Here is a 27076-nt window from a genome sequence, read left to right on the forward strand (position 1 = left end):
ATACTCTGCGGGTTTTCTCTGCGTGCTGACTCAGTGCTTGGCTGCAGATGGAGTGACAGACATGACATAGAGGAGTGTCAGTGATGCCATCAAAACATGAGACAGGGAGAAGGGAATGCCTCTGTGTAACAGGATGAAAGCCTCAGTATCTGGTTTCAAAGGCTTGTCAGCGATTCATGTTGAGAATCAAGTCCAAGATGAATTAAGTGGAGGCATGTGTATGTACATAAGGCCACAAATGAAGGGACATCTGTGGTTTCGTTGCATCACAAATTTTACATATGCCACATTTTATGATCTGGTACATTCAGTCTCTTGTTCTTATCTTATAGGTCCTCGCCAGCCTGAGGACAGTCCGAAGTAACTTTGCCGTCATAACTGGCCAGCAAGATCGCCCAGCCAGCAAGTAGGTTTTAAGACCTGATCTCACCGTCACACCTGACATATATACTCATTTGCTTGCTGACTTTTGGTGGTCTCTGTCCACAGGACGCGATCCTCAGGCCCACCATCCATGTGCAAGACCAGCCTCGCAGGTCGGTACTGGTATTACAATGGGCCTTTCACTAATCAATATCCCATTGTTAATCACAGACCCTGATCACAAACACAGAGACAACATTATCATGATTAAATATGTGAATTATGAAATCTGGGTTACTGATAGCACATCACACTTATGAATCAACACTACAAAGTAGGAATACCCCTTTACAAACTTACATTAAAAAAGTTAAAATAAAGTAAAAATAAAAGTATGTAAGTATTATCAGTAGAATGTACTTAAAAGCTGCATCAGAAATTCCTTAGTAACTGGCTATTCAATATGCTAAAACAGCAGAGAATTTTTTTTAGTATGTCTGAAACCTTAGTTATATTAGCACTGGACACTATAAACAAAACATGATGAGCGTACATAATAAAATGGCAGTGTAAAGAGTGAATATTTATGCCAGTGCAAAGTATCTAGAGATGTAGTGAAGTATGAAAATGAAATTACACCTGTAAAGTACTACTACTGTAAAGAACAGTGGTTCTACAGCCCATTTTCAGTTCAACTTCAACAGCATTTTCACATTTGAACAGAATATGAATGCTCTCTGGGAGTTGAATCCATCCCATAATGCCTTGTTCTGTTCGCCTGATACAGAGGAGCCTCACCAGCAGCTGGCCATAGAGACTCTAGATGAGCTGGACTGGTGTCTGGAGCAACTGGAGACCCTGAAGACTCGTCACTCTGTCAGCGAGATGGCGTCCAACAAGGTACTTTAACATAAGACACAAAAACATTACAGTCAGACCGCAGAGTGAGAACCTGAACATGTCACAGGATGTCGGTGCAGATTATTCAGGTTAACATTTAATACAGCCAGGTTCAGTGTGAGGTTCTAGTGCACTCACTCTAATCTGCACCATGATTCACCACCCTCAGGGATTTTATTAGTCATGTGCAGCTTGTTGCCATTTTTAAGGCAGTCAGACTCCAGCTTCATCAGCACGGTACAGTAGGTGACCCTGAACGCATCAAGGTCAAACCTATGTCTGAATATCTAACTGCAATTATTTTGTGATATTATTATTATTATTATTATTATTATTATTATTATTATTATTATTATTATTATTATCATTGTGATATCGATTTTCATTGAAAAATTATACTAAATACTAAATTAAATTTGATTTTAAAATGGTATTTTGACACATTTTGCTGAATATTGGCCATATCGCCGTTTCAATCAAATTTAAATTACTTGTTCAGCTTTCATGGAACCTAATACATTTTTAAGGATAAATTTCGAATTAATAGAAATATGAGAATATTTTAATGTTCATATTGAAAAAGTTAAACGTTCTACAACAGATGCAGCGTTCAATTTTATCTCATTATCTATAGATTGTTAGATTGTTAGAATATCTATAATATATAATATACTTTTACAGTTCATAAACAGTGAGCAAGCTGCGTGCACAGTTTAGCAGCAAGTATTGTGAACCACGACAGCTTCTCAATGGGCCGCTGCAAACATGAGCAGTTTTAATCACGTCCTCAGTCCAGTCAACATGTTCGATAGGTTGCAGCCATAGATGCCACCGATTGCTCTGAAGCGGTCGTGATCCTTTCAGAAGTCTGTACAACTTAAGTCGACCAGTAGAATATCGATTATGATGTGTCATATATGCCACAATCTTATATTTTGGTGATTTTGGTGCTTGTAAACCGCCTAATTTAATGTTTGCAGCTTGATAACTCGTCTGGATGACCAGGGGAGACGGCTACTTCTGTTGCCGAAATGACATCAACTGTTAAAGGGTCTATGAAGCAGTTCTGTCCACCACTGTTGTTGTCTTACAGCACTATAACTGCTGCTTCAGATGAGAACTTAATGGCCACAATCAAATTAATTTAATTTAATTGGTGTTTCCCCTTTGAGATGAAATACATCAGCATTTTTTCTAGTAAAACAGATAATAAGCGCAGTACATAAGACACGAGAATTTTCATTGGTTTCTCATTAATGGACGTTAATCTTCGGCAGCTCAAATTAGAGTGGGGTCCAAGTACAACACTAAGCCTGTGCATTGTGTGTGATGTTCTGTACAGTAAGTGCTGTTAGCCTTCACTGATCCCTAAACAAATGTGAGTGCTCACTAACCCAGAGACTCCATCATGAAAATATGAATAGAATCTCACATCCGTCAGCTGGTGGGGAGAGGGGCTTTACTCCATGAATGAGCGGGATGGCTCTGTGCATGCAAATAGAGACTAGACACACGCAGACACACCCTTCCCCCCACTCATGTGCAGAAAAATGTGAATGAGGAAGTGGAAGCTGAAGATGAAACGGCATCCCCCACCATCCATTCTTCCTCGGTGTGTACCCTCTCCTCTCCTCCTCCTCCTTCTCTCAGACTGGAGCGTGGCGCTCATGTGATTCCATCATTAGACCGCCCACACAACATAGTAACACACACATACACATGTCACATGTACACACGCTTCTTCCCCATCACATACATGTACATTGCCCGCCTTGCCTACCGTCACATACATTGCCCGCTTGGATACATATACCCTTACACACGCCACGCGCTCACGTGGCGGCGGCAGGACCCCCCCATTGCTGCAGATCAGTCAATGAGAATCTTCAGTCAGGAGGAGGAATTAACCAGGCTGGCACTTAGGAACAAAGGCAGAACAGAGGGAGTGAACGTTGTTTCTGCGTCGATGACGGACTTATTGAACAGTTTCATTCAAAGCAGATCTCTAATGATCCCTGATAAGTGTCTTTGAGGAGGAGTGAGACGATTGAAACACTTCTGTTGGAGGAAATGCTCATTTAAGCCCATGCACAATGTTTTCCATAGCCGTTAACTGATTTGATACTAAATATAAACTGTGACTTCCTGTCACTCATTGTCATAACAAAAGGTCTGTAATTATCTTGTAACATCTGCTGAAAAAAAAAACTGTATTCCTTGAACAAAAAGTTGGGTTAAAGTCAGGGTAGGCAGTTTATTTTTGGTGTCATCGGGCAAAAGTTCCATAATAACCTTTAAGCAAAATGCAATAATGTGAGAAAAACAGATTTGTGCTCCTCCTCTTGGCTCTTTCCCAGGCTTTAGAAAATTGAATCTGTGATGCAGAGATGGGTACAATAACATCAAAATAAAAGACAAAACACGGGTAAAAAGATATGCATTTAATGAAAATACATGAAACTTTTAATTTGAAAATACAAAAATAGATTCAATACAAACTGATTTCATCACATTTCAGGCATGTAGTAGTTTTAGTAAGAGTGTGGCATTAAAGGAGCAATATGTAGAATTAAGTAACTAGAACTAAATATATCAATAATTTGTCAAATATAACAGTTTTGACATCATGACAAAGAAGTCTATGTCAAAACAACATTACAAAATACTCAAAATTAATTAAATACACTTTTTAAATACATTGAATTTCTGCTATGACTGGAGACTTTGAGGTCGTAACAGAAGTTCCCTAACCCTGTTCCCTGGTCATGAGACTCAACAATAAACCATCTTTGAGCCACTGATCCAAAGCGTCTGTAATTTTAATACTCGGGAATGAGGCTGAAACATAAACTTTCTCCAGCATTGCTTACAGCATCTTAAAATGATTTTATGTGATCAAGATGAAGCAAAAAATGAAGCATTCATTTATTCAGTTTTGTCCTTTTCTTATTATTTTTATTATAGTAAGGCAGTCTGTTTTGAGTGTATTTCTGTATCAAAATATTAACTTATCTCTTGTTTACAATCATATTCATGATAATGGTCGATGTTCCCACGTCTTAGTGGTACATGCTGTGCTGTTTTTATTTTTGGCTACATGAATGAAATCCCCCCCATCCATTCAGAGCTTTTCCTTCATATCTTCTTCAAACTTGGTGCACATGGTGTGTCTCACAACCTGACACACTCAGCCCTGCCTACAGTGTACGTCTCCCACCCAATGGGGGAGCATCCTCTGCTGCAGCAGCCGCCTCATTGGCTGCTATTTTTAGACATTTTTGGAAGGGGGCGGGGATTAGAGTACCTCGCTCTGCCTCTGTTTACACACATACGAGAGCGGGCAGTAACTGAGTGAATGAGGGAGAGTCAGGGGGAGCGATGGAGTGCCTTGCATCCTCGCATCCCCACAGCGTTCCCGCAGCTGTGCTTCCAGTCTCTTGCTCTGCCGTGGACCTGTGAACAGCGTTTTTTTTTATTTTTTAACCCATCAGTTCAGCTCGTACTGATCAAAGCTTCCACAGCTCTAACCAGTGGACTGTCTGCTTGCAGTGGATTTTGCTCAGGCAAGCGGGAGGACAGTAGCACAAACTGTCCCTGCTGTCTCTTTCTCTGTGGAACAGGCAGGGTCGGAGGACGACCACAAAGCTCTGCTCTCTCCCTGCTCAGTTTCGTTTTTGCACCCATGCTCCACTTTGTGCTGAAATGCCAGAAGTGAGTTATTTGATCTCCGTGTCGTGGATGTTCATTCAGGTAAGGAGAGGCGAGAGGGATGAGCTGGGAGGTGGGAGGGGGAGAGACGGCTCGAGGCTCACATGTTGCTCAGTTTGTGAATGAGTGTGAAGAAGTGGACAGCTGAAGGCTGAGATGAGTCTTTCTCTGAGACATCTTTGTATGAGACTTGTAGATGAACACAGGCGTAGTATGCAGCAAGTGTTTGGGTGCAGCTTGTACTAGTAAAAATCACCCATGCCTTTCTGTCCAATCAGAAGCCTCTGCACCATGTGTAGTGTGACGTGAGGCTCGCGCACAAGCACATGTGGATGCTGTGGCTGGTGTAGCACGAGGATGCTGTCGCTGGTGAAATCAAGTCAAGTCAAATCTTATTTATGTAGCCCAATATCACAGATCACAATTTGACTCAGGGGGCTTTACAATCTGCCTCCCACCCAAAAAAATCTTTCAACAGGAAAAAAAATGGAAGGCAGGGAGCCACTGAGGTGGGATCTCCCTCTCAGGATGGACAGAGATGTTTCATGTCCAGAACAAAACAGCAAAATTATAACAAATACAGACTTTGATGACAAAATTCAGGTCGTCCGTGGGACCTTAGCCATACGACATCCTTCCCACCATGTAAAATACATCCAGGGTGGCTATGAAGGGTGAAGTCATTCTGGATATGTTTGTGGATTGTTAATGGTTGTCTATGTCTCTGTCAGTTTTTCTCGTTCAGCAGAGAGGGTGTGTTGGTTTTAACTCATGGATGCTTGTATGTGTGTGTTTGTCTCTAGTTCAAGAGGATGCTGAACCGGGAGCTCACCCAGCTGTCAGAAACCAGCCGCTCGGGGAACCAGGTGTCTGAGTTCATCTCTAGCACCTTCCTAGGTAAAACACCTCCGCTCTGGATAATCCAAAAGATCTTCATAAACATACAGACGGGTGACAAATTAAATGAAAGGCAGAGTACAGAGAATAAGAGTTCACTGAATGGTTTGATGAGCCTGAAAATCTGATCATTGAAAGTTCATGACAAATTGTCAAAAACAAGATGCTGCACTGAAACTGTAATTTATTAATTACAGTACTGTGCAGTTTTATACTGTAATTGAATTACACACAGTACCGTAATTTGATTTGCACAGTAATTTGAAAATTGAAACAGCGGTACTGTATTTAGGAACAGTTAATAAACTTCAGTAAATGGTGAAGCTGTCTCTTTTCATTGTATTTTATTCATATAATGGAGTTGCGAATACTAATTAGATTAGGCAGCAGTTTTCCAGCAGTGGGAAGTCTTTTTGGTTGATCACTAAGAGACTGCGGTGTTTATATTTTGTCTGTCTCCGTCCAACAGAGAAGCAACATGACATGGACATCATGTCTCCCCCCACCAAGGAGAAGGACAAGAAGAAGCGGCCCATGTCCCAGATCAGTGGCGTGAAGAAGGCCACCCACAGCCCCAGCCTCGCCCCCTCCACCATCCCTCGCTTTGGGGTCAACGCCAGCCAGGAAGGACTCCTCGCCAGGGTATGAGGACTGTTTCAAAACTTGTTTATTTCTCTGCATTGTTTTTAATGTATTCTCCTGTATGCAGTATGTTTTAATGATTTGTGCTTATTGTCCATTGGCAGGAGTTGGAGGACATAAACAGATGGGGTATTGACATCTTTAAGGTCTCCGAGTATTCTGGGAATCGCCCACTGACGGTCACCATGTACACCATCTTCCAGGTAACACTTGTTATGGTCCTTGTACTGAATAACCTCAAACATTTGATGCAGATTAATGAATGAAACTCTGAACTAACAAACAAATGTTGCTGTAGGAACGTGAGCTGCTGAAGTCCTTTAAGATTCCAGCGGACACCTTCATCACCTTCATGATGACTCTGGAGGATCATTACCACTCAGACGTGGCCTACCACAACAACATCCATGCTGCAGACGTGGTCCAGTCCACACACGTCCTACTGTCCACACCTGCTCTGGAGGTAATTTATAATCAGAAATACTTCACTGAAGGCCAGGGGGGAAAATAGGTTATGTTATAATTGCTGCCATTCAAGGGCACCATCTACTGTACTGTAGGTAATACACTGACTATGGATAAGTACCTCACACAGTCTTACATTAAATAATCTGAACTATCCCTTTAAATCAAAACAATAGTGCATGTATCTATATATTGATATTTATTTTTCTTTTTTCTTTTCAAGGCTGTGTTTACTGATCTGGAGATCCTCGCCGCTCTGTTTGCCAGCGCCATCCACGACGTGGATCATCCTGGAGTCTCCAATCAGTTCCTCATCAACACCAGTGAGTCTGCAAAGCTCCGCAGGGATTATATGAATGTGTGTGGGTGCTGAGTGTATCTAACTATGTGGATGAGGTGCTTGTATACGTGTGTCTGTGTATCATTCTGGTTAACAGTGCAGTCTGTAACTTTTTTCTGTGCTTTTCTGCCTTCAGACTCAGAGCTGGCCCTGATGTATAATGACTCGTCGGTGCTGGAGAATCACCACCTGGCGGTGGGATTTAAACTTCTGCAGGAAGACAACTGTGACATCTTTCAGAACCTCAGCAAAAAGCAGAGACAGTCGCTGCGTAAAATGGTCATTGATATGGTAAGACGCCTCGGAAGAACCCTCAAGATTGATTGACTTTGCCTTATTGACATAACAAATCAAACAGATGTTTAAAACTGAGCTGCTTTACTTCAGGTGCTGGCCACAGATATGTCTAAACACATGAACCTACTGGCAGACCTGAAAACCATGGTGGAGACCAAGAAAGTCACCAGTCTAGGAGTCCTACTGCTGGACAACTACTCAGACCGCATACAGGTGAGAACAGTGATTTATTCTTTGTTAGAGCAATGAACAGTGAATAATTGTTTTACTAGGTATAATGTGAAAAGTGTCACTCATAGTGATTTTAGTAGCTTTATGGCCAGGACCTTACTATTTTGGTTCAGTTTTACAAGTCTAATCAGCTGCAGAAGCTCTAAAAATCCACTATACACGTCCTGCTTCGCACCAAATAACAGACAGAGTTACAACTAGCTGGTGAACATTCCTGCTAAAGAGTCAGACATTTCCCTCAGGGCTTGGTCAAACCAAAACAGAACTAAAAGAAGAGTGAATACTGGACTTACATACCTTGTAGTATTAAGATGTCTTTGCTATAAATAAAATTTGGTTTGGTTGGATGTTTACAAACCGTTCTCTTGTCCCCAAAGGTCCTTCAGAACATGGTGCACTGTGCAGACCTGAGCAACCCCACCAAGCCTCTGGAGCTGTACCGGCAGTGGACGGACCGCATCATGGTGGAGTTTTTCACCCAGGGGGACAGAGAGAGAGACAAGGGCATGGAGATCAGTCCCATGTGTGACAAACAAAATGCCTCAATAGAGAAAAACCAGGTACAGAACACAACCTGCAGCATGAAATTTTAAATCACTATATTTAGAATATTTTCATAACTTTTCATTGCCCTCAGCCAGCCTTTTCCAGTGAGAAACTGTTGTAACTTAAGTTAAATATTGCTCTCTCCAGACCAACCAAACTCCATTAGTGAAATCAGTGAGTTTACCTCGCAGAACACAGAAGTTGCTGGCCTACCGCTGCCTCCTTCTGTTTGTTTGTTTGTGTTATTGTGTGACTTCAGTCTTTTAAAAGGATAGTTTGAATTCACCAAAGTCACACAATAACACAAACAAACTAACTGATAGACCACCAACTCCCATATTCTGTGGGGTAAAATGACTAGTTTTGCCAGTGGAGTTTGGTGGTTTGGAGAGAAAAATATTTGGCTAATATAAGAGCAGGTTCCCATCAGAAAAGGCTGTCTGAAAGCAAAGTAAAGTGGTAAAAATATCCTAAACTTGTTTTTTTCTAGGTGTGCCTTTTTATAAGTGGCTAAAATACCTTTTGTTGCTGACCCTGGCTATCTATAAGAACCTCATACAACCCCAAATCAAATAATGCAAACTATCCCTTTAAGCTGAAATGTAGCAGTAGTTAAGAAAATAATACAAAAAAGGGACTCGAAGAAGAAGACAAATCCCTGTATTGATTCCCCTGTCCTTCAGGTGGGTTTCATCGACTACATCGTCCATCCTCTGTGGGAGACGTGGGCTGACCTCGTCCACCCAGATGCTCAGGAGATCCTGGACACACTGGAGGACAACAGAGAGTGGTACCAGAGCATGATCCCCCACAGCCCCTCGCCCAACCCAGAGGGCCGGGAGCAGGGAGCCTCCGGGGAAGCCTCGGCGCTCGGCGGGGGCGGCGGCGGCTCCACATCGGCCGACAAGTTCCAGTTCGAGCTGACGTTGGAAGAAGAAGGAGAGTCTGACACTGAGAGTCCGCCCGAGGAAGAGGAGGGCTACAGCGGCAGCAGGGGGGCTGAACTCTCCAGAACTGATGCAGTGTCTGCTACGACTCGCCGGCTCACCAAAAGGCTCACTACTGATTCAGGCAGGACGTTTTCTTTAGACTCTGAGAAAGATATGGCAGAAGACAGAGAAACAGACCAGGAGGACGTCTCTGAGGTACCGCGCTTCAGACTCGGCACATAGCACCAGTCAGGAGTTGTATTTCTTTTGGCCTTTTTTGTTTATTTTTCTTGATTTCGGTGCCTCATCCTCTGTCACTCCCCTCCTCCCACTCCAACCAACCACCTCTGGTTTCCGCGGACAGGGTGACAGCAAGCCTCGGGGTGGGGAGCACGGGAGTGCGGATGGGTGTGGAGGGTGTTAAGAAAGTCTGCAGTTTTACACAGCAGTCACTTGCACTGGAGAGAGACAGATAGACTCGAGTAGAGGACAGGAAACCAAGTTTCTGACCGGTCCTTTGTGTTCTGTGTCTTTCACTAAGACACACTGTGGATAAAGTTCTGCAGAGACAATGAGAAGTTTAAAAAAGCTTCCCTTTTACCAGCCAACCCAAGGTCTACTACAACAAACTACAGAACTGTCTTCCTCTTTTTGGAGTACTTGTGAAGAAAGTGAGGAAGTGATGAGTGGCCGTGAAAACGCGACTAAGTCTTGTCAGACATTTTGCCAAACTTGCAATTTACAGGGACAATACTGTTTTGCCTGCCTTTTTAGTTTTGTTTTTTTTTTCATTTGTTTGTTTATTCTGTTGTCTTTTATTTAGTTCCACACACAGTGAAATACAGAAAATGAAGATACAGGAAAGTTAAACTTCACAGCAGTGTAAGCAAAGTCATGCCAGAACGGAGCTGTGCATGATTTTAGACAGGAAACGTTAAATGTAGCAGACGTTTTGAGTGACTCTATCACGATTATTGTATAAGTAGCACTCCTTTCAGCCGGTGTTTGCGCAGCCTGTTTTCATTGTGTCAAGCAGGCAGTTTGTTTTTTTTTTTGAAGAATATGATGATAATGGAGCGGCTGGCAGTACATATTTTGAGATTTTCAGTTCTTTAAGGCTTATTATTTCCATTTTTATAATCCTAAACTATGGTGTTCTGATGTGACGGTGACAAAACTGAGCCAGAGTGAGTGTAGTGTGAGTAACATCCAAAGCAATGTGGGCTGTGCACATGGTGCCTCCCAGTGTTGACAAGTGGAACTGAAACTCTGGCAATGGAGGCAAATGATTTGCAAGGTTTTGCATAGGCCTATATGGAAAATACATTCAAAACGTATTGAACTGTAGGACTACCCAAAATATCAGTTATGTTTCAGTTTTGTTGCTCTTTCGATTATTTTTTTGTTGTTGGATTTTTCAAAAATGTTATTTCAATTCACCTATTTTTTTTTTTTCATTCTTGACAGTTGGCACCCATTTTTATCAGTTTGCCTTCAAGTTTAGCACTTTACAGTTTTGTTCATCGCGAGCCCTCGTTGTGGTTTCAAGGGCTTGAGCCAAAATGTGGACACATTAAAGGCTGTTGACTGCAAAACACCCACTGTTACACAGTAAAAACAAAAAAGTTGAGAAAACTCAAAATTTCAAGGCAGCCATCTCCACTAATTTTTAGAATTTTAAGTCAAACTCCATTGAGTTTTGAAGTTTGAGTTAAACTAAAACAAGTCTTGCTGACATATAATCTTTTGTGTAGATAACTTGTTGAATCATAAATTTAAGAAACACACAAAATTCTGCATTTCAAAAGTTGTTCTTGAAATTAAATGGTTGCGATTTAAAATATTAAATAATTAATCAGTTTAACAAATTTATTCAACAATTGAAATACAAATTTTTTTGGTCTCTAAACCTCAATTATTAAGTTTTTCTGAGAAGAAAAGTAAATTATCTCAACAAAAGATTGTAGATTTGTAAAACTTTTTTGTTGTTGTTAACTGAAAGGTAGAATTAGCAGGATTTGTCTGAGCTGTTTGTAAACACAGCAGAATGATAGTTTAGTCTGAATCTCATTTTTTGGATGTCAAATACCAACTTTTAAGGCTGGTAAAGCGTCCCAAGCACAGAAAAATAACGAAAAAATAAGGAAATACAGGCAGAGAGCAGAGGCTCTGCAGATACAGCCACTGCCAGAGATAAATATGAGTCTGTACATGATTTTTTAAATGATATGTTGCATATTATGCCTTTAATAGTTTGATTCACAACTCAAAAGTGTAGTGAGAGAGAGTTGCCTTGAAATTATGAGTTTCCGAAGCTTTATTTTTCACCAGAACCAGCACAGACATGCAAAAACTAAACCCTACAGTACAGCTACAAATGCATTAAACTATCCATTCAAATCCATCATCATTACTACATAACGTGTCAAACACAGCATCCACTCACTGAAAATACAGGTTTTTTTGGGGGGGTAACATCTACAGGCAGTGTATTAGAAGTATTTTAACATCATCATAACTGTAAAAAAAAAAAAAAATCTGGGAGGTTACCAAGAGACAGTTTCCTGTGCCAGAATTATTCTCATCTTTTTTCTCTCATTGATCAATATTTCGCTCTTCACAGGGACAAAGTCAATGACAAAACAAGTGCCAAGCAAGCATGACACAACCCGTACTGTAATTTCCATTTTGCCACTGGCTACTTTCCATCAGTGACTGATAAAGTTGGTTGATTGTAGCACCCTGTGTGCCAATCTGACCCCAGTGTCTCTGTTCCTTTTATTTTATTTTTTTTCTAACTCCTGTTCAAACAGTAACTGAAACTGATATTGTCTTAAAAACAGTGATGTGTTTTATTTGTGTGTGAGTGAATGACTGGGTTTTTTTGATGTATTTGCTAAGAAAAAAAAAAACCAAAGCACTTTGTATGGTACTTTTACAGTTCTGCACTTCCAGTACAGTTGAACATGTATAACGTGACTGTTTCACTGTTTTTCTGTTGGCGAACGGCCTGGTGGAGGAGTTGAATTGCACGGGCTGGACCACTACAGCTCTTAAAAGGCTGGATGTTGGAGGGACTGAAGTATTTTTTTTTTGTTCTTTTTATAATTGACTGTGCAAAAAAAAGTGTTTTGTTGAAAAATGCATGACATTGGCTGCAGGATTCAAAGAATATGAAGAGTATATAGAATACTTACACTGTAAAAAACAAAAACAAGTTGAGAAAACTCATTATTTCAAGGCAGCTGCCTTCACTAGATTTTGTTGAGTTTTGAATCATAGTTTTGAAATAAGCTAAACAAAGTTTTACCGACTCTTTTTTTCTTTTTAGAGTTTTAGAAACCCAAAAAATGTATCGTATTATATTTTTGGGGTGTCCAAAACTCAAAGATTCAAGTTTGTCTAAAAGAGAAAACTGAATTATGTCAATTAAACATTATTAGTTGGCAAAACTTTTGAACTAGGCTCAAAACTCAAAAACTCTATTGACATAAGTTGGTTTTAAATTTTGAGTTTTGAATAAAACTACACAAAGTTTTAGCAACCTATAATCTTAGGTTGAGATAATTTACTTTTCACCTTTAGAAAAATGTAATATAATGCATTACTAAATTATTAACTATTATTCACTTTGACTTTGACAAGTTTACTCAATTTTTGAAATATGATTTTCATCTAATGTTCATCTCAAGAAGAAAAGTAAATTATCTAAAAAATATATTATTAGTTGGTAAACTTTTTTTAAAATGTAAGAGTTTGAGTTGGGCTCAAACACAAATCTATTAAGTTAAGTCGCCTTGAAGTTTTGAGTTTTCTCAACTTTTTCATTTTAACAGTGTACAAAACTTAGCCTGTGGAGAAACTTTTATTTTATTACCATGGAACAGAGTAAATCATGTTCTAACGTGTGAACGAGCTGAACGTTTTTTGGGGTTTTGTTGACGCCTTATTTTCAAACTTGGGATTTTTTATTTTTTTTTCTGGTCACTTACATGCTGGAGTAAAACATGTGCAATCCTTTCTGTAGCCATAAAACAGCACCAAACAGACCAACAACACTCAAGGATGCCTTCAACACTAAGGACTATTTAACAACAGCTTAACCAGCACAACATGCGAAGACTCAGTCTGTCTCTGTGCGTGTCACTAACTGTTTGGTTTTGTACATTTTCCTCACAGTGCTTCATGTACAGTTTATTTATTATTTCTGTATTATCTGTCAGAAACGATGGAACAGTAGACTTTATTTTAGTCTGAGGTTTAGTACTTTTATGTAGCTTGATGGGTGAAAGACTCAAAACGGGACAGATTTTAACTATTACTCAGCTTTTTCCCCTTTCTCTTTTCATTTCTTTATGTCTGCAAACAACATTATACGTTAACAGAAATACTCACTTTCATGTTTCTCTCGGTATAAAAATAGTCAAGAGACAGATTTCCGTCTGGGTTTTCTGAAACATCCCTCCTCTCCTGTCTTCCTCCGTTTCAACTCATCTGATCAGATCACGTATTCATGAAGGATCTTGCAGTAAACGCGCTGATCTGAGATTTCTTTGGTTCATAGTGAAGATAATAGTCATACGGCCTCAAAGCCTTCATAGATCAGTATTTTCTGTTCTTAGAGATTTGTATGAATATGGGTCATGAACTGAGACTCTACAGCTTTGACAATCCAAACTCTGCTGTTTAACTGCGGGTGTGTTTGCCCTCTCTCCAACTAGAACTGTATGCCTTGCCAATAAAGGAAAAACTCTTCACTCTTTGATGTCTTGTTCTCTGCTTTCATGAGGAAACTAAATCATAAAACATGAATATAAAAAAAGAAGAATGGTGTTCATTGTGTTTAACAAGCAACAAAATGTTTTTTATGAACAAAAATGCATGTATAATATTGTTTTCTAAAGACAGATTACATAGACTGAATTTTTTGTATGTAAAATATGCAAAGTACAGTCATAAACATATGGATCCTTGTGATCTGAGTATGTCACCAATCTATGCATTTTATAGTTTCAATGAAGAGTAGGAAGATTATATGCAATATAAAGTATATGACAAAGCCAGATAGTGTGGAATAAGGTGATAAAGTTTTGAATAACTTTAAAGCTACATAAGAGGAAATAAAAAGATAATATTACATGTTCATTTGAGGTGGAAAGTAACTGAACATTTCAGTCAGGTTTATTGCAAAGTAGGTTTACACATCTGAGGAATTTGCCTTGCTGATTTGATGTACAACAATAAACATGCATAGTGAGTATAAAAATAGAAAATATTTAAATCAGAGAGCTGAACAGTTTTGTGGAGTAAAAAGTGTGCAACGTGCACTTTACTTGACTATTTCTGTTTTGTCCTACTTTGTACTTTATACTTCTTCTCTGCAACAAGTTTTGTTTTTTTTAGTCCACTACATTTATTTGACAGCTGTAGTTATTATGTACTTTGCATTAAAAGAATTAAGAATATAAAATATATTTATCTTCATCTCTGCCAACAACAACATAATTATGCTGCTAACATGTTTGTGCATCTGTAATAATAATAGCCTCCAATTAAAAATGACAATTCTTCATAAGGAGTACCTTTATTTTATATTTATATTTATATTTTATTGTTCATACTTCTCACAGGATTTTTACTTGTTATTATTTCAATTACTTACCACTACAGCATTTAGACTATTATTCATTCTTACTAATACTGTAGTGCTGAATTAAAATCATTACATCAGTGGATCTAAGATAATTCCATACTTCCATACATATAATTCAGAGATTTTGTTTTAATCTAACAATCTATAACTCTTAATAATTATGTAAATCTGATATATACTTTTCAGAGTTTTTTTAATTGGAAGTTCCAGGGCATACATGAAACAGCAAATAATACCATAAATAATAATACTAGAAATTATGGTGGCAGTACTAACAATATTAATAATAACATCAATAATAATAACCAAAGTAATACAAACTATAAAAATGCTGCTAATGAAACTAATTATAAAATAGAAAAATATAAGTGAGCTAAAAAAAAGGATGTAATGATGATACATGGTGCAAATATTTTAATACATAATCAATATCTTTCTCTTTCATTTTTCTTGCGTTGTTCTTTCACATAACTAAGAAGAAAAAAGTGAAAAAAAAATATTTTATTTAGTATTATTTTATTATTTTCTTTCTTTCTTTCATTTCTTTTACTGATAATACTGAATTAGAACCTCTACATAATTTATAGAATTGTGTGTGGGCGTGGCTTTGTGCAAATGAGCGGAGCCTCTTCTCTGATTGGCCAGTCGCCCTGCCAATCATCCTTACTCTCTGTTTGTACCCGTTAATGCCGGGGCTGTCAATCAACAGACGCACGAGCTACTGCAGGTGCAAAGCTGGTCTCTGGGTAGGAGCTGCTGCTGCTGCGAAGCTGAGGATAAAACACACATTTCACGGTAAACCCTGCGCTTATTTGTCACCGCGGGGCTGTGTTAAGCCTCACAGCTGCTACAGCTAGCATATGGAGTATTTGTCGCTTGTCATATGCTGGATTTAGACTCAGAATTTAGCCGTAAATAAGGAAGAGTAACCTTCATTTGACATAGCTGGGATGCTTAGCTAGCGCCTGCTGCCACTTTTAAATACTGGTAACGGTCTGCTGTGTTAGCATTAAAGGTAGCGATGATTGCAGAATTTCATACATTTTCAAAGACCAAAGGCTGCATTTTCACCTGTATTGCTTCCATCTCTTTAATAATCGTTTAATCTTCATTTTCCGTGGTAAGTAGTGTGTGACAAAAATGTCTTGTACTGTGTTTTCCAGGTTTTTCTACGGCTAACGTGAAGCAGACTGTCAGATACAGGCAGCTACATATTCACTGTTAGCAGGCTAACGCCAGATAAGCTCCGCTGTGGACAGGAGATGTGGTTTAGGCCGTTTATATTGGGAGCATGATGTATTCATTGAGAGTCAGGGGGCTTTGCAGGCGTTGAAAGTTTTCCTCCACAGTAATTTACTACAAGGCAAATTCTGGCCAACCATATGGTCATTCATAATTGGCTGGCTAGCGTAGCTTCCACGGTTCCCTGCCCTCCCCTCTTGGATGGGAAAGGAGGATAGTCAGTTTAGCTGATGCTTAGCCTGCTAAGCCCTGCCACTTCCGTCCTCTTATCTTGTGCGGGGCGGAGGTGTGTATTCCTCGTCCGACCTGCATTATTGACATTAAGTGGACACACTCAAGACTTTGCATGGGTATTGGCTGGCTGTATTGACACAGCCTCTTAGCGAAACAGCTGCTGCATAATTTTATTCCCCGATAAAGCCATGAGACTGTCTGGGAACCATATGGAGAGTAACCGAACCTCATAAAGCCGATGATACTGACAGTATTTAACCCCATCACGTGTTAAATGCAGTACACAAGGCCATTTTACACTAGCTTTTGATATTCAGGTGGCTTTTAGGTGGTTACCCAGTCTTCTGTGCATTAATCTCATTAATGGTAGACTAATATGGGTTTTTCAAAGGCTGATGCCAATATCAAATCAAAGGAAAGTCATGCATATTCCCTTTATTCCATGCACATTTCAGTCTAACATACGTGGTTGTAATAGCCAGGAACATATTGTTTTAGATGATTTTTCATTATGAAATAGAAAAATATATTGGGCTATGCTGTTGATTTCAGAACGTAACTGGTGTTTAAGGGGTAGGGTTAGACTGTGGGCCTTCCCCTCAGACAAAGCTTGGTAAAAGGCTTGTTTTGCCAAATTCCTGAATGTGTATATAGTCATTAATGTGTTTAGTTAGTTTCTGACTCTAGAAAAGTGGGAAAAACAGTAAAACTTTCCAGTACTGTATGTCTGAGTCTGGACTGTCTCTTGAACCAAATCACACAACCATTCAGCTATGTTTACATGTTATGAATGTCCTGGTCCTGGAGTCTTATCCTGGTTTTGATCATATTCAGGATATGATGTTTACATGGAGCATGTGGAACCTGGATATTTATATCCCTCTATACATGATTGTAACAGTATCCAGGTTTCTGAACATCTGCATGCAGTTGTATCTTGATCTATCATCATCTAAATCACTCTGTTCTGTGCCAACAATGAATGTTCAGAAACCAGGATCAGGTGTTTTCCATGGCATAATATCCTGGTTTCTGTCAGAATACTCCAGGTAGCATATCCAGACTTCTCAAAATCGGGATACGATGTTTACATGTGCAAAACATAACCAGGATATGCCCAAAAGCTGATCATAACCAAGATATTTGTATACATATAAAAGCACTCAATTCAATCTCCTTTTGTTAACTAATGTTAGTTTTCCACTGCCATTCATTGAGATTCCCCTGAAACTATTCAGAGTCCCCTTGAGAGGCAGATCTCCCACTTTGAAGACATTTGTTCTATACATTACAGCGTAATACATATTTACCATGAGCCAGTGAGAGATTTGGTTTGGTTTGCTGTCATTAAGGATGGAAGAAACGTGTCAACAAGATGGTGACTGAGGAAATTTAATTTACAGCTCTTTACAGCGGGATGCATGAGAGTTATAGTCCAAGGTTCAAACTAACTTTTTCACCACCTTCCCAAAACTCACAAGGGGGACTGCCTGCATATGGTTCTGCTGACATATTTTGTGTTTCAGCCTTGTTAGATTGATATTGACATATGACATATGACATATGACATTGATACATCAGTCTATCATTAAGTGTCATGGTATTGTACAATGATGTGCCCCATAATGATTTGTCTGTTCTGAGATGTTTCCCTGATGCAACATAAGTCATTCCAGTAAATTTGATATCTGGCATATTTGAATCTTCTAAGTCATCTTCAAACATGCAGTCTGTCTTAAAAAAGGATGTGAAAATGCTCACATTTGTTACATGTGAAAATCTCTTCAGCATTTTGTCAGTAGCTTCATCCTGTTTTCCACCTTTTAATGCTAAATTTGCTGCATTATGTTATTTTAATATCAGTAAGAAATGTGTGCTTCAGCGTTGTTGACATTACTTGTGTAACTCAGGCAAAGGATCTGTTGTGTCAGTCTAAAAGTAGCCTCAGAGGATGTTTCGAGCTGATATCAGAGGCTTGATCTTGCTTATCTCGATGTCAGTAGTTTCCCGTCTCAAAGGCTTTTGTGTTTCTTGATTATGCTTACGATGTGGTTTGTAAATTAATTAATCCTTTCATTTTACCATCTGTAGATGAACTGAAACCTACTCGGTATGAATAATACAAAATTATGCAAACTAATTGAAAAGGGCTGTGTCATTCTGTCATATATGCAAAACCAGACCAGTAATATGCAATTTCCTTGTTCATTTTTTACCATTTATCTGCATCGAACATGAAATGTTTCAGCCAGTGGCAGAGGAATTGTGTATGACACTGTATCGGGGGTTGGACAGGCATGAAATCAGTATCTGCACAATCTGATGGAATCAAATACAACAGCTCTGCCCTTGTAAATTTATACAATTTTTAGTTTTTGCAGAAACTGTCAGAGGGGATTTGATTCAAAACTGCATATGTTTGGGACTGTAGTTTGTGGTGTATTGGGTTATATTGTAAGGTTTGACTGATTATTATATGATCTCAATCCTTGCATAGATGGCGTCTGCAAATGCCACATACGGACAGAAGGAGTCCTCGGACCAGAACTTTGATTACATGTTTAAAATCCTCATCATTGGCAACAGCAGCGTAGGAAAGACTTCCTTCCTTTTCCGCTATGCAGACGACTCCTTCACGCCGGCCTTTGTCAGCACAGTAGGCATCGACTTCAAGGTGAAGACCATCTACAGGAACGACAAGAGGATAAAGCTGCAGATCTGGGTGAGAACATACATGCACACAGATATGCTAAAGCTGTCTGCTGATATGTTTGGTGGTAGGTGAAGGTAACAAGAAAAATGTGAAAAATTGTCTTGGGGGAGCCATTGAGTCGCTGTCACCCCCCAGGATTGCTTTTCATTTTTGTTTAATCAGTGTTCGGCGTACAGCACTGCGTGGTTCTATCTCGAGTCAGGCACCACTGAAGAAGTAAGGGTGTAACAGGTGGAGAAGTCTATGACCACACACTTATTTACTTTAAATTACATAACTACACAGATGTTGCAATCAGTGTTTTCTCTCTATCTGCTGATACTCGGATCTGATATTTATAGTTCCTTCCAGAATACAGCAATGCAGTGCACATTCAGCATTAAATGGGCTTACACTATAAATTAGAAAAACAGTTTTATCTGACAGCTGAATAGCCCTGAACTTAGAAACTTAGATCAGTTTACAATGATAGAAAACACTAAAAAGCAGCAAATCCTCAGAAATCTGTCACAGACACAAGCTGCTTGTAAAATGCCTCAAACAATTAAGCAATTACCAAAAAAAGTTGCAGATGAATTTTCTGTCAATCCACTAATTAATTAATCAACTAATTGTTCTGCTCAATTTTTTTTTTAATATGCTTTCAATACTCATGTTGTAGCCTTATTATATTAATCTATTAATAAAAATCTAAAATTGTATGCCCTAAATGTTGAGTCAGTTTTCATTGTGGCATCTAATATCAATATTTTTCAAGGAATATTGAAATGAGAAATTCCAATATCATGACAGCACTAATATGTAACTATTGTCTTGTCTTAAAAACAGATTTTCATTTGTTTTCACCAGCAGTGAAGAATGGTGGAATAGTTCCCAGCTTTAATCAGAATTAAAGGTGTTGTGTGCAGAATATGGTAGACCTGGAATTTAATACTCATTCATTCATTCATTCATTCATTATTAATGTTTTCACTTGTGTATAATCACCTGAAAATAAGAGTAGTTGTGTTTTCGTTACCTTAGAATGAGTCATTTATATCTACAGAGGGTGCAGGTCCTCTTCTATGGAGGCCACCATGTTGCACCGCCATGTTTCTACAGTAGCTCAGAATGGACAAACCAAACACTGGCTCTAGATACGTCCTCTCATCTTTTTCGTGGGTTTTGCAGCCACCAGAGTTATGCTTGGTAGAGGAGGGTTAGGCTCACTGCTGGACGCTGCTAAATCCGACACGCCGGTCCTTTAAGGCAAATTTCCTTACTGCCTGCAGATCGTCTTGAATAAGAGTGACTGTAACTGAGGCGGTCTTTATTATCATGTATCTCTAATGATTACCAGCTGTTTGACTTGCCTCTCCAGTCCTCAGAATCATTTCATCTGCTGTGTAATGGCAATACCCTTGAAGTGTACTTAACGTGAGCCATAAAGCCTGACCCTGGGTCCAACTGCTTATTACATGCGACACCGGAGGAATACCTAATGCTCATGGGAGTTTGGCTGAATGTTGAACCTCGGAATTAATGAGGAGGCACATGTACAGTCATAAATTCTTTGCAGGTGCCGAATGATCTGCGCAAAAAGGCAAAGAAATACCCGGACACTGCTGTCTCAGTCCCAGTGTTTATTTTATCCTACGTGGACACGACAATGTTTAGACCACACCCAGAGGAAGACATCTGTGGATGGAAATATTGTCATGTCCATGTGACCAAGCGTGCAGGGGGTTTTTTTTGTTTTTGTGTGTGTGTTCAGTTAAAAAATGGTGTTTGTGTGCATTTGTGTAGGACACTGCTGGTCAGGAGCGCTACAGGACGATCACCACAGCTTACTACAGGGGAGCCATGGGCTTCATCCTCATGTATGACATCACCAACGAGGAGTCTTTCAATGCTGTCCAAGACTGGTGAGGAGCACCTGAGAATTCATGTCTGTGTGTATGAAGGTGGCAACTCAACAATCTACAAAAAACAAGCAAATCGTCAAGAGAAACAGACCGCTTTCAAACAAGTCCTCGATTTAATTTTGTAATTGCAAGTGAAAGGACAGAGAAGAGCGCTAATGATACCTGTTTAAATCGTCCTTTTTCTCTGTGAAACTGCATGTTTGCACAAGAACTGGAATGTAATGTAGGTTTTTATCCAGTAGCTTAACTTAAAATCTTAACATTCACCTTTGTTTTCTTATCCAAATTAGTGTTTTAGATAATTGGATAATTATACGTTTAACTTGACTTGTTTGAAACTTGTCTAGTCGCTTGTGTTGTGTTACAGTTGTTACTCTGCGAAGCTGTTCCTAGTAGCTTTGCCATTTTCCCATTTCTCAAAATGAATTTGGTGATTAAAATGTCTAGGACTTCCACTTGAATGTTGGATGACTTGAATCATCAGTCGGAGATCCCTCAGTTGACAGATTCTTCTAGTCAAGCTGTCTCTTTTGTTTTTTCCCCTGTCAGTCAGTGTGCATTACATTAAAAGAACAAAACACAGAAGCTTAAAATGCACAGTGGTAAGATTTTCTGAATATTTGATATTAACTGGTGCAAATCCATATGACAACATGCACTGGTGGTTAACTGATGAGAAAAGGTGACACAAGTGGTTGGTAAGTTTCAGCTCTTGTTTTTAGCTGCATCATTGTACACAGGCCAATGCTACAGCATGGCAGGCTGTAAACTTTACAAATGGAGTCTCTAAATCACCATAAATGACAAAACTAACCGTGATGGAAGCAGTGATTGAAAGGGAGGGCAGCATGACGCACTGCAGTGGCAGAGTCGGAGGACGCACGCTTTTCCTCTCTCTGACTGTGCGTGCTGTGTGGCTGTTGTTTTCCCATCACAAATGACGAAGAAAGGCATTAAAATGCGAGTCTTGCTGGTAAAACACACTCTTGTAAGTTGATGTAGGACTTTAGTGTGCCACTGAAACAGGAAACAATCTATGATGAATTATTAAAGATGTGTTAGACAGCCAAATCTGATGTGACTGACAAAATTGTGGGTTGGGTACAGACCTAAAAATGTCATGAAAAAAAGACAATTTATTCTTTTGACATGGTTAAAATGCAGATTATAAAAACTGCTGCGGCATCTAGGAAATAAAAGCTGCTCTATAGCTCAACCCCCTGTACTTTATCTGCTAACAGGTCGACCCAGATCAAGACATACTCATGGGACAATGCCCAGGTCCTCTTGGTGGGGAACAAGTGCGATATGGAGGATGAACGAGTGGTGGCATCAGAAAGGGGCCGGCAGCTGTCAGATCAGCTGGGTAAGTCAGCTGGTCAGAGTAAAAACTACATGCCATGTGTCTGTTGTTTTTCCACTGTTGGTGTTTATCTTCATCACCCGGGAACATTAGTGAAAATTATACATAATCATGAACCATAAAGTTCCTGCAAAGGGAACGTGATGATGTGTAAATTATGCATTTAAACATTTGTCAGATTCATAATGTTTGGGTTCAGGTGGTCAGATTTTGATTAAACTCTGTGTTTTTCTCTTTTTAATGTCCTTTTCTGTAGTTAGCGCACTGCAGGTCATCATGATGAGACTGTTCAGCTTTCCATGTTACATAATTACAACATGTTTGAACCGATGTTACAACAGTTCAGGCTAAAATAACTGTAAAATCGGAGGCAGCTGTGCCAGTGAGCCATGCTAACATAAGCCTGAACCAGCATCATGTTAGTCTGATAATCACCACTTCAGTCTTCGTATGCGAACGTTCAAAGACACAAAGAGCCTTTTCTCACAAGTTAGTCTCTAAATGCTTCACTGATTAAAAACTGAGGACAGTCTCCCAGCTTTTGTTGTTAAGACTGGATGGAAAAAGTTAGAACCTTTAAAAAAAGAACCAGTCCAAAGTCTTTAGGACGGCCCTTCATACTGGGGCAGTGACATGCAGCGGTTGTGTACGTGCTGCTGAGAAGAACGAGGCGAGAGCATAATTCGAAAAGTGTGGTAAAGTGTGACCTTGGAAAAAAATGTAGAGAGCTCAGGTGTGTTAGCGGCTGCGCTCGCTGCCTTTCAAGCAACTATCTTCTTTTAGAATTTAGAAATCTTCAGACCATCACTAAGCATGGAGATCTCATTGTCCCGTGTCATGAGTCTGTCCTTCGTGTTGAAACATGTAACATCACAAACATGTTTGGGGAGTGATCGGAGTGGTCACACTGAGTCATAGTATCATTTGTAATATGACTGTAATTAGACTTTAAGGAATAATATCTAACATTTCTGCATTATTATTATTATTATTATATATTTTGTTGAGATATGTAGTAACATTTTCCCAATGTTTCCAACAATGTTCAAACGCAGAAATCCTTAATTTTATTTTAGGTAATAGTGTGTTTTATTTGTTTGCCAGGGTGTCATATCCCAGGGTTCCTAGGCAGTGTGGAATTTGATTTTAGTCATTTTCAGGTTTTGGATAAGTACGGAAAAAAGAAAAGGGAGTATGGAAAATATTTGTGTTTCCAGCAGAATGTTTTTCATGGAGCAGGCAGCCAGTGCAGCGAAAATGTTCACTTCTGTTTGAGAATGTGCAGACCTGAGCGAACAACTGAATGTTTTTTTGTTTTTTTTTTCATTTTAGAATTATCCTGGAGGACTTTAAAAGTATTACAGTATAAAAATCTAGCTATTTGTACTTGGATGTCAAATATTTTTTGAAATATCTACAGGTATAGAATTCTGAGATGGGAAATATGTAGGACCCCTGATATCCCTTTACTCCTTTAACTTCCAGGGAAACATGAGAAACACCAGATGATTTGTATACGTGAGGAAGGAAGTCAATGAACTAGCTAGCTAGCTTTTGTATTGCTCCCTTATAATGGAGAGCGATTATTTGTTGCTGTTTTTATGCACGTTCTGTTAAACAATGAAGACACCAACTCCCAGGATCCCACTCCAGTTCCTAGACCCGTAGCAGCAGAAAGTACAAACTGTATGTTCAGAGTATGAGGAGTAAAAAGAGTATAATTTGAAAAAATTGACTTAGTTGTTCTCAAGACTTTATGAATACATTTCGTTATGTACTAACATATGGTGGAGGAAATTAAATTAAAAAATAATGAGGTTTAAGCTTTTTATCTTGACTGTAGCCTCGATGTCCTGATATGATTAGATAAATGGATTAACTGGATGAGCTTTACATCGGAGCGATAAGTGTAACCGTAGCCTTTCTCTGCCTCTGTCCCCCGTCCTGACAGGTTTTGAGTACTTCGAAGCAAGCGCTAAAGATAACATCAACGTGAAGCAGACCTTCGAGCGGCTGGTGGACATCATCTGCGAGAGGATGACGGAGAGTCTGGACAACAACGACCCGACCGTCACCGGAGCGAAACAGGGGCCACAGCTCAACGAGCAGCCTCAGAGGTCCCATCAGGATTGTGCTTGCTAAACATGACCACACACACACACACGCACGCACGCACGCACACTGTCTGCCGTCCTAAAACACACCTTTTTAAGTTTTTTCAGTTTGTCTCTCATATACACAATTATATTCCACACAAACACTGCCATACAGAGACACACAACCTGGCTGCTTAGATTCTCCACCCCTCTCGCTACACCAAGAGCTCCGTCCACTTGAACTGGCTCTCCCCAAACATTTGGTGTTTTCAGAAAATATCATCTTAACGTTTTTTAATTTCAGTGACACAGAAATTATGTGCTAGTGCTAATTTAGTCAGAGGGGTGAAGAACGTTTAACAGAGGAACAATCCCAAGTTGTCTTTATCTTTCTTATTTGTACATGTATACACATGCACAAACACACTATACTGTATCTGAACAGAGTTGTAAAAGGCCAGTCAAGGCTGAGACTCCCATCATTCCTTATTGACGTGTCTGAAATGGGGTTTCACTCATAATACCTCAAACCTAAATGGATACAAATCAAACTTTTAGTCCCATTGAAAATACGTTTGTTGCTGTGGATAGAGTTGCTGTTTTTTTATGTTTTTGGATTTGTTGGGTGTGGTTTTGAAGCATGTGAAATCACCGCTCCCTCTCAGTGTTGTGATTGAGTTTCAACAGATAGTTACGGTCCAAGTTTGACGTCCAAATGGAGTCTTTTGAAAGTTTGTTTTTTTTATTTTAGGAATGAAAAATAGGGAAAATCATGCATATCAGTCTGATAGTCAAGTTGTCCTTATTATTATTTATTTTTTGGCCCCTTGCCAGATTTTTTTTTTTTTTTTTAATTTGTCAGAGTGAAATTGGATGGCAGTGTCAGTGGCTTGGTTTGTCCAATGTAAGGAGGTGAAGCCTCCAAGGCTACGTTTACACTGTAAGCGTTTATACTGTATACTGCAGTGCTCAGATCTGATTTTTTTTTTTGTTTGTTTGTTTGTTTGTTTGGCTGTTCACATGATTGTGTAGATGTGGCCAATATCAGATACCAGTGTGAACTGGTCACAGTCCTGATCTCACGTGCATACACAAAAGAACAACAAACATCGGACGCACAACACGCTGTCATATGTAAGTAAACATGGCAGCCACTGAAGTCAGCATTTCATTTATAAGTTGATGTGCAGTGAAAGTCAGAAAATTTGTGACCAACAGGTTGTGTGTGTGTGTGTGTGTGTGTGTGTGTGTGTGTGTGTGTGTGTGTGTGTGTGTGTGTGTGTGTGTGCGTGCGCGCGCGCAGAATCGGAGCCAGAAGTTTTGGGATGGTGGTGTGTGTGGCTTCAGAGAACAAGATTTTAATCAAAATTCCAGCATGAGGATACAAGGGATACTTTTAACTACATCTGTCTGCGCCTCTGCACAAAAGTGTTGCAGCAAAACACTTCAGGCGAGTGAGTGATGTTAAATTGCACGAATTCTTATATGACTGTTCACACTTTGTTTGCATCCGGCATGTATCTGATATAGGACTGCATATGAAAGTGGTGCAAATCATCCAAACCTGAGTCACATATGAGCAAAAGAAAGAAAAAAAAATCAGATCTGTTGCCTGCATTGTGAACGTAGCCTAAAAGTTGCTTGATTTTAGATTTTGAGCCTTGTTGCTTTTTTACGTTTTTGTTACTATTTTTTAAGATATACAGGAGATTAAGCATTAAGGGATGTCTTTCACCACATGGAGAAGAGTGTATAAATGTTTAAAAGTCAATAAATATGCATTTTAAAATGCATAATATATACATATATAATATATTATACAATAATAATGATTCGGGATATTGGAGTCCTACCTGTGCTTTAGTGAGAGGTGCATGTTGTTGATGTTTGTAACTGATTCTGGTTGACTGGATGGTTATTTGTCTGAACTGAAAACTCATCTGTCCCACAGTTTCAGAGGTACCGAACGGGGCTGAAGGTTTTCACATGTGGCCCCCTCACATTGTATTAACTTTCATTCATTGCGTACAATGTGCAACATGCACTCACTGGAAAGGCATGTGATTCAGTGTGAGCACTGGCGTACCACAGATCTCCCATCAGCTCTCATTTAGTCTCTTACAGTATGTCATGGTAGATATTTTCATCTTTTCTTTTGGGGGAAACATGATGTTTTTTAAGCATGTTAAATGTCAAATTGTGAGTTTTGTTTCTCTCTCTCTGATGCTGAGGTTAGGGATTTGTCCGCTCGTGTATACAGTACAAAACCTTCTGTATGTCATGCGTTCACAGATGAGCTGAGGCATGCGAAAATGTTTTCAACACCTAAGTTATTTCAAAATGTAACTTATTTATTTTGTATTTTATTTATTTTTGAGATAATGTTCTTCCTAGATTATGCATTGCACTCTGCGTTTTTAAAGAGATGTTCAATAGTATTCGATTGCTTCGACTGTCCCAGCTTTTAAATGAAAATGTATTTGTGTTTACAGTGAATATAAAGCTTAAGATGCTCTTCCTCACGAGGAAAGTAAAACATTCCAGAGTAAGAAT

At 39.3% G+C, this 27076-nt stretch overlaps 2 protein-coding genes across 8 annotated transcripts in view; both read left to right on the forward strand.

The window, feature by feature from the left end:
- Positions 1-11147, forward strand: part of pde4ca (phosphodiesterase 4C, cAMP-specific a) — a 76509-nt gene extending 65362 nt beyond the window's left edge. For all 7 annotated transcript variants that reach the window (XM_084731786.1, XM_084731780.1, XM_084731781.1 and 4 more), the window contains 12 exons: positions 333-406; positions 490-536; positions 1151-1263; positions 5775-5868; positions 6338-6510; positions 6615-6713; positions 6809-6973; positions 7199-7298; positions 7452-7606; positions 7703-7825; positions 8221-8403; positions 9073-11147. In XM_084731786.1, the coding sequence (XP_084587912.1) occupies positions 333-406; positions 490-536; positions 1151-1263; positions 5775-5868; positions 6338-6510; positions 6615-6713; positions 6809-6973; positions 7199-7298; positions 7452-7606; positions 7703-7825; positions 8221-8403; positions 9073-9561 (1815 nt within the window). In that variant the 3' untranslated portion in view covers positions 9562-11147. The remainder of the gene's footprint in view (positions 1-332; positions 407-489; positions 537-1150; positions 1264-5774; positions 5869-6337; positions 6511-6614; positions 6714-6808; positions 6974-7198; positions 7299-7451; positions 7607-7702; positions 7826-8220; positions 8404-9072) is intronic.
- Positions 11148-15650: 4503 nt separating this feature from the next.
- rab3aa (RAB3A, member RAS oncogene family, a) lies at positions 15651-25902 on the forward strand. Its single transcript, XM_084731787.1, has 5 exons — positions 15651-15766; positions 18945-19169; positions 20946-21064; positions 22306-22430; positions 24379-25902. Exons 2-5 carry the CDS (start codon positions 18945-18947, stop codon positions 24567-24569), a joined length of 660 nt encoding a protein of 219 aa, XP_084587913.1. The 5' UTR covers positions 15651-15766; the 3' UTR covers positions 24570-25902.
- The last annotated feature ends 1174 nt before the right edge of the window (positions 25903-27076 follow it).

The sequence above is a fragment of the Lutjanus erythropterus genome, chromosome 12 (assembly GCF_056507025.1).
Source record: "Lutjanus erythropterus isolate fLutEry1 chromosome 12, fLutEry1.hap2, whole genome shotgun sequence".
Classification (NCBI taxonomy): Eukaryota; Metazoa; Chordata; class Actinopteri; order Lutjaniformes; family Lutjanidae; genus Lutjanus; species Lutjanus erythropterus.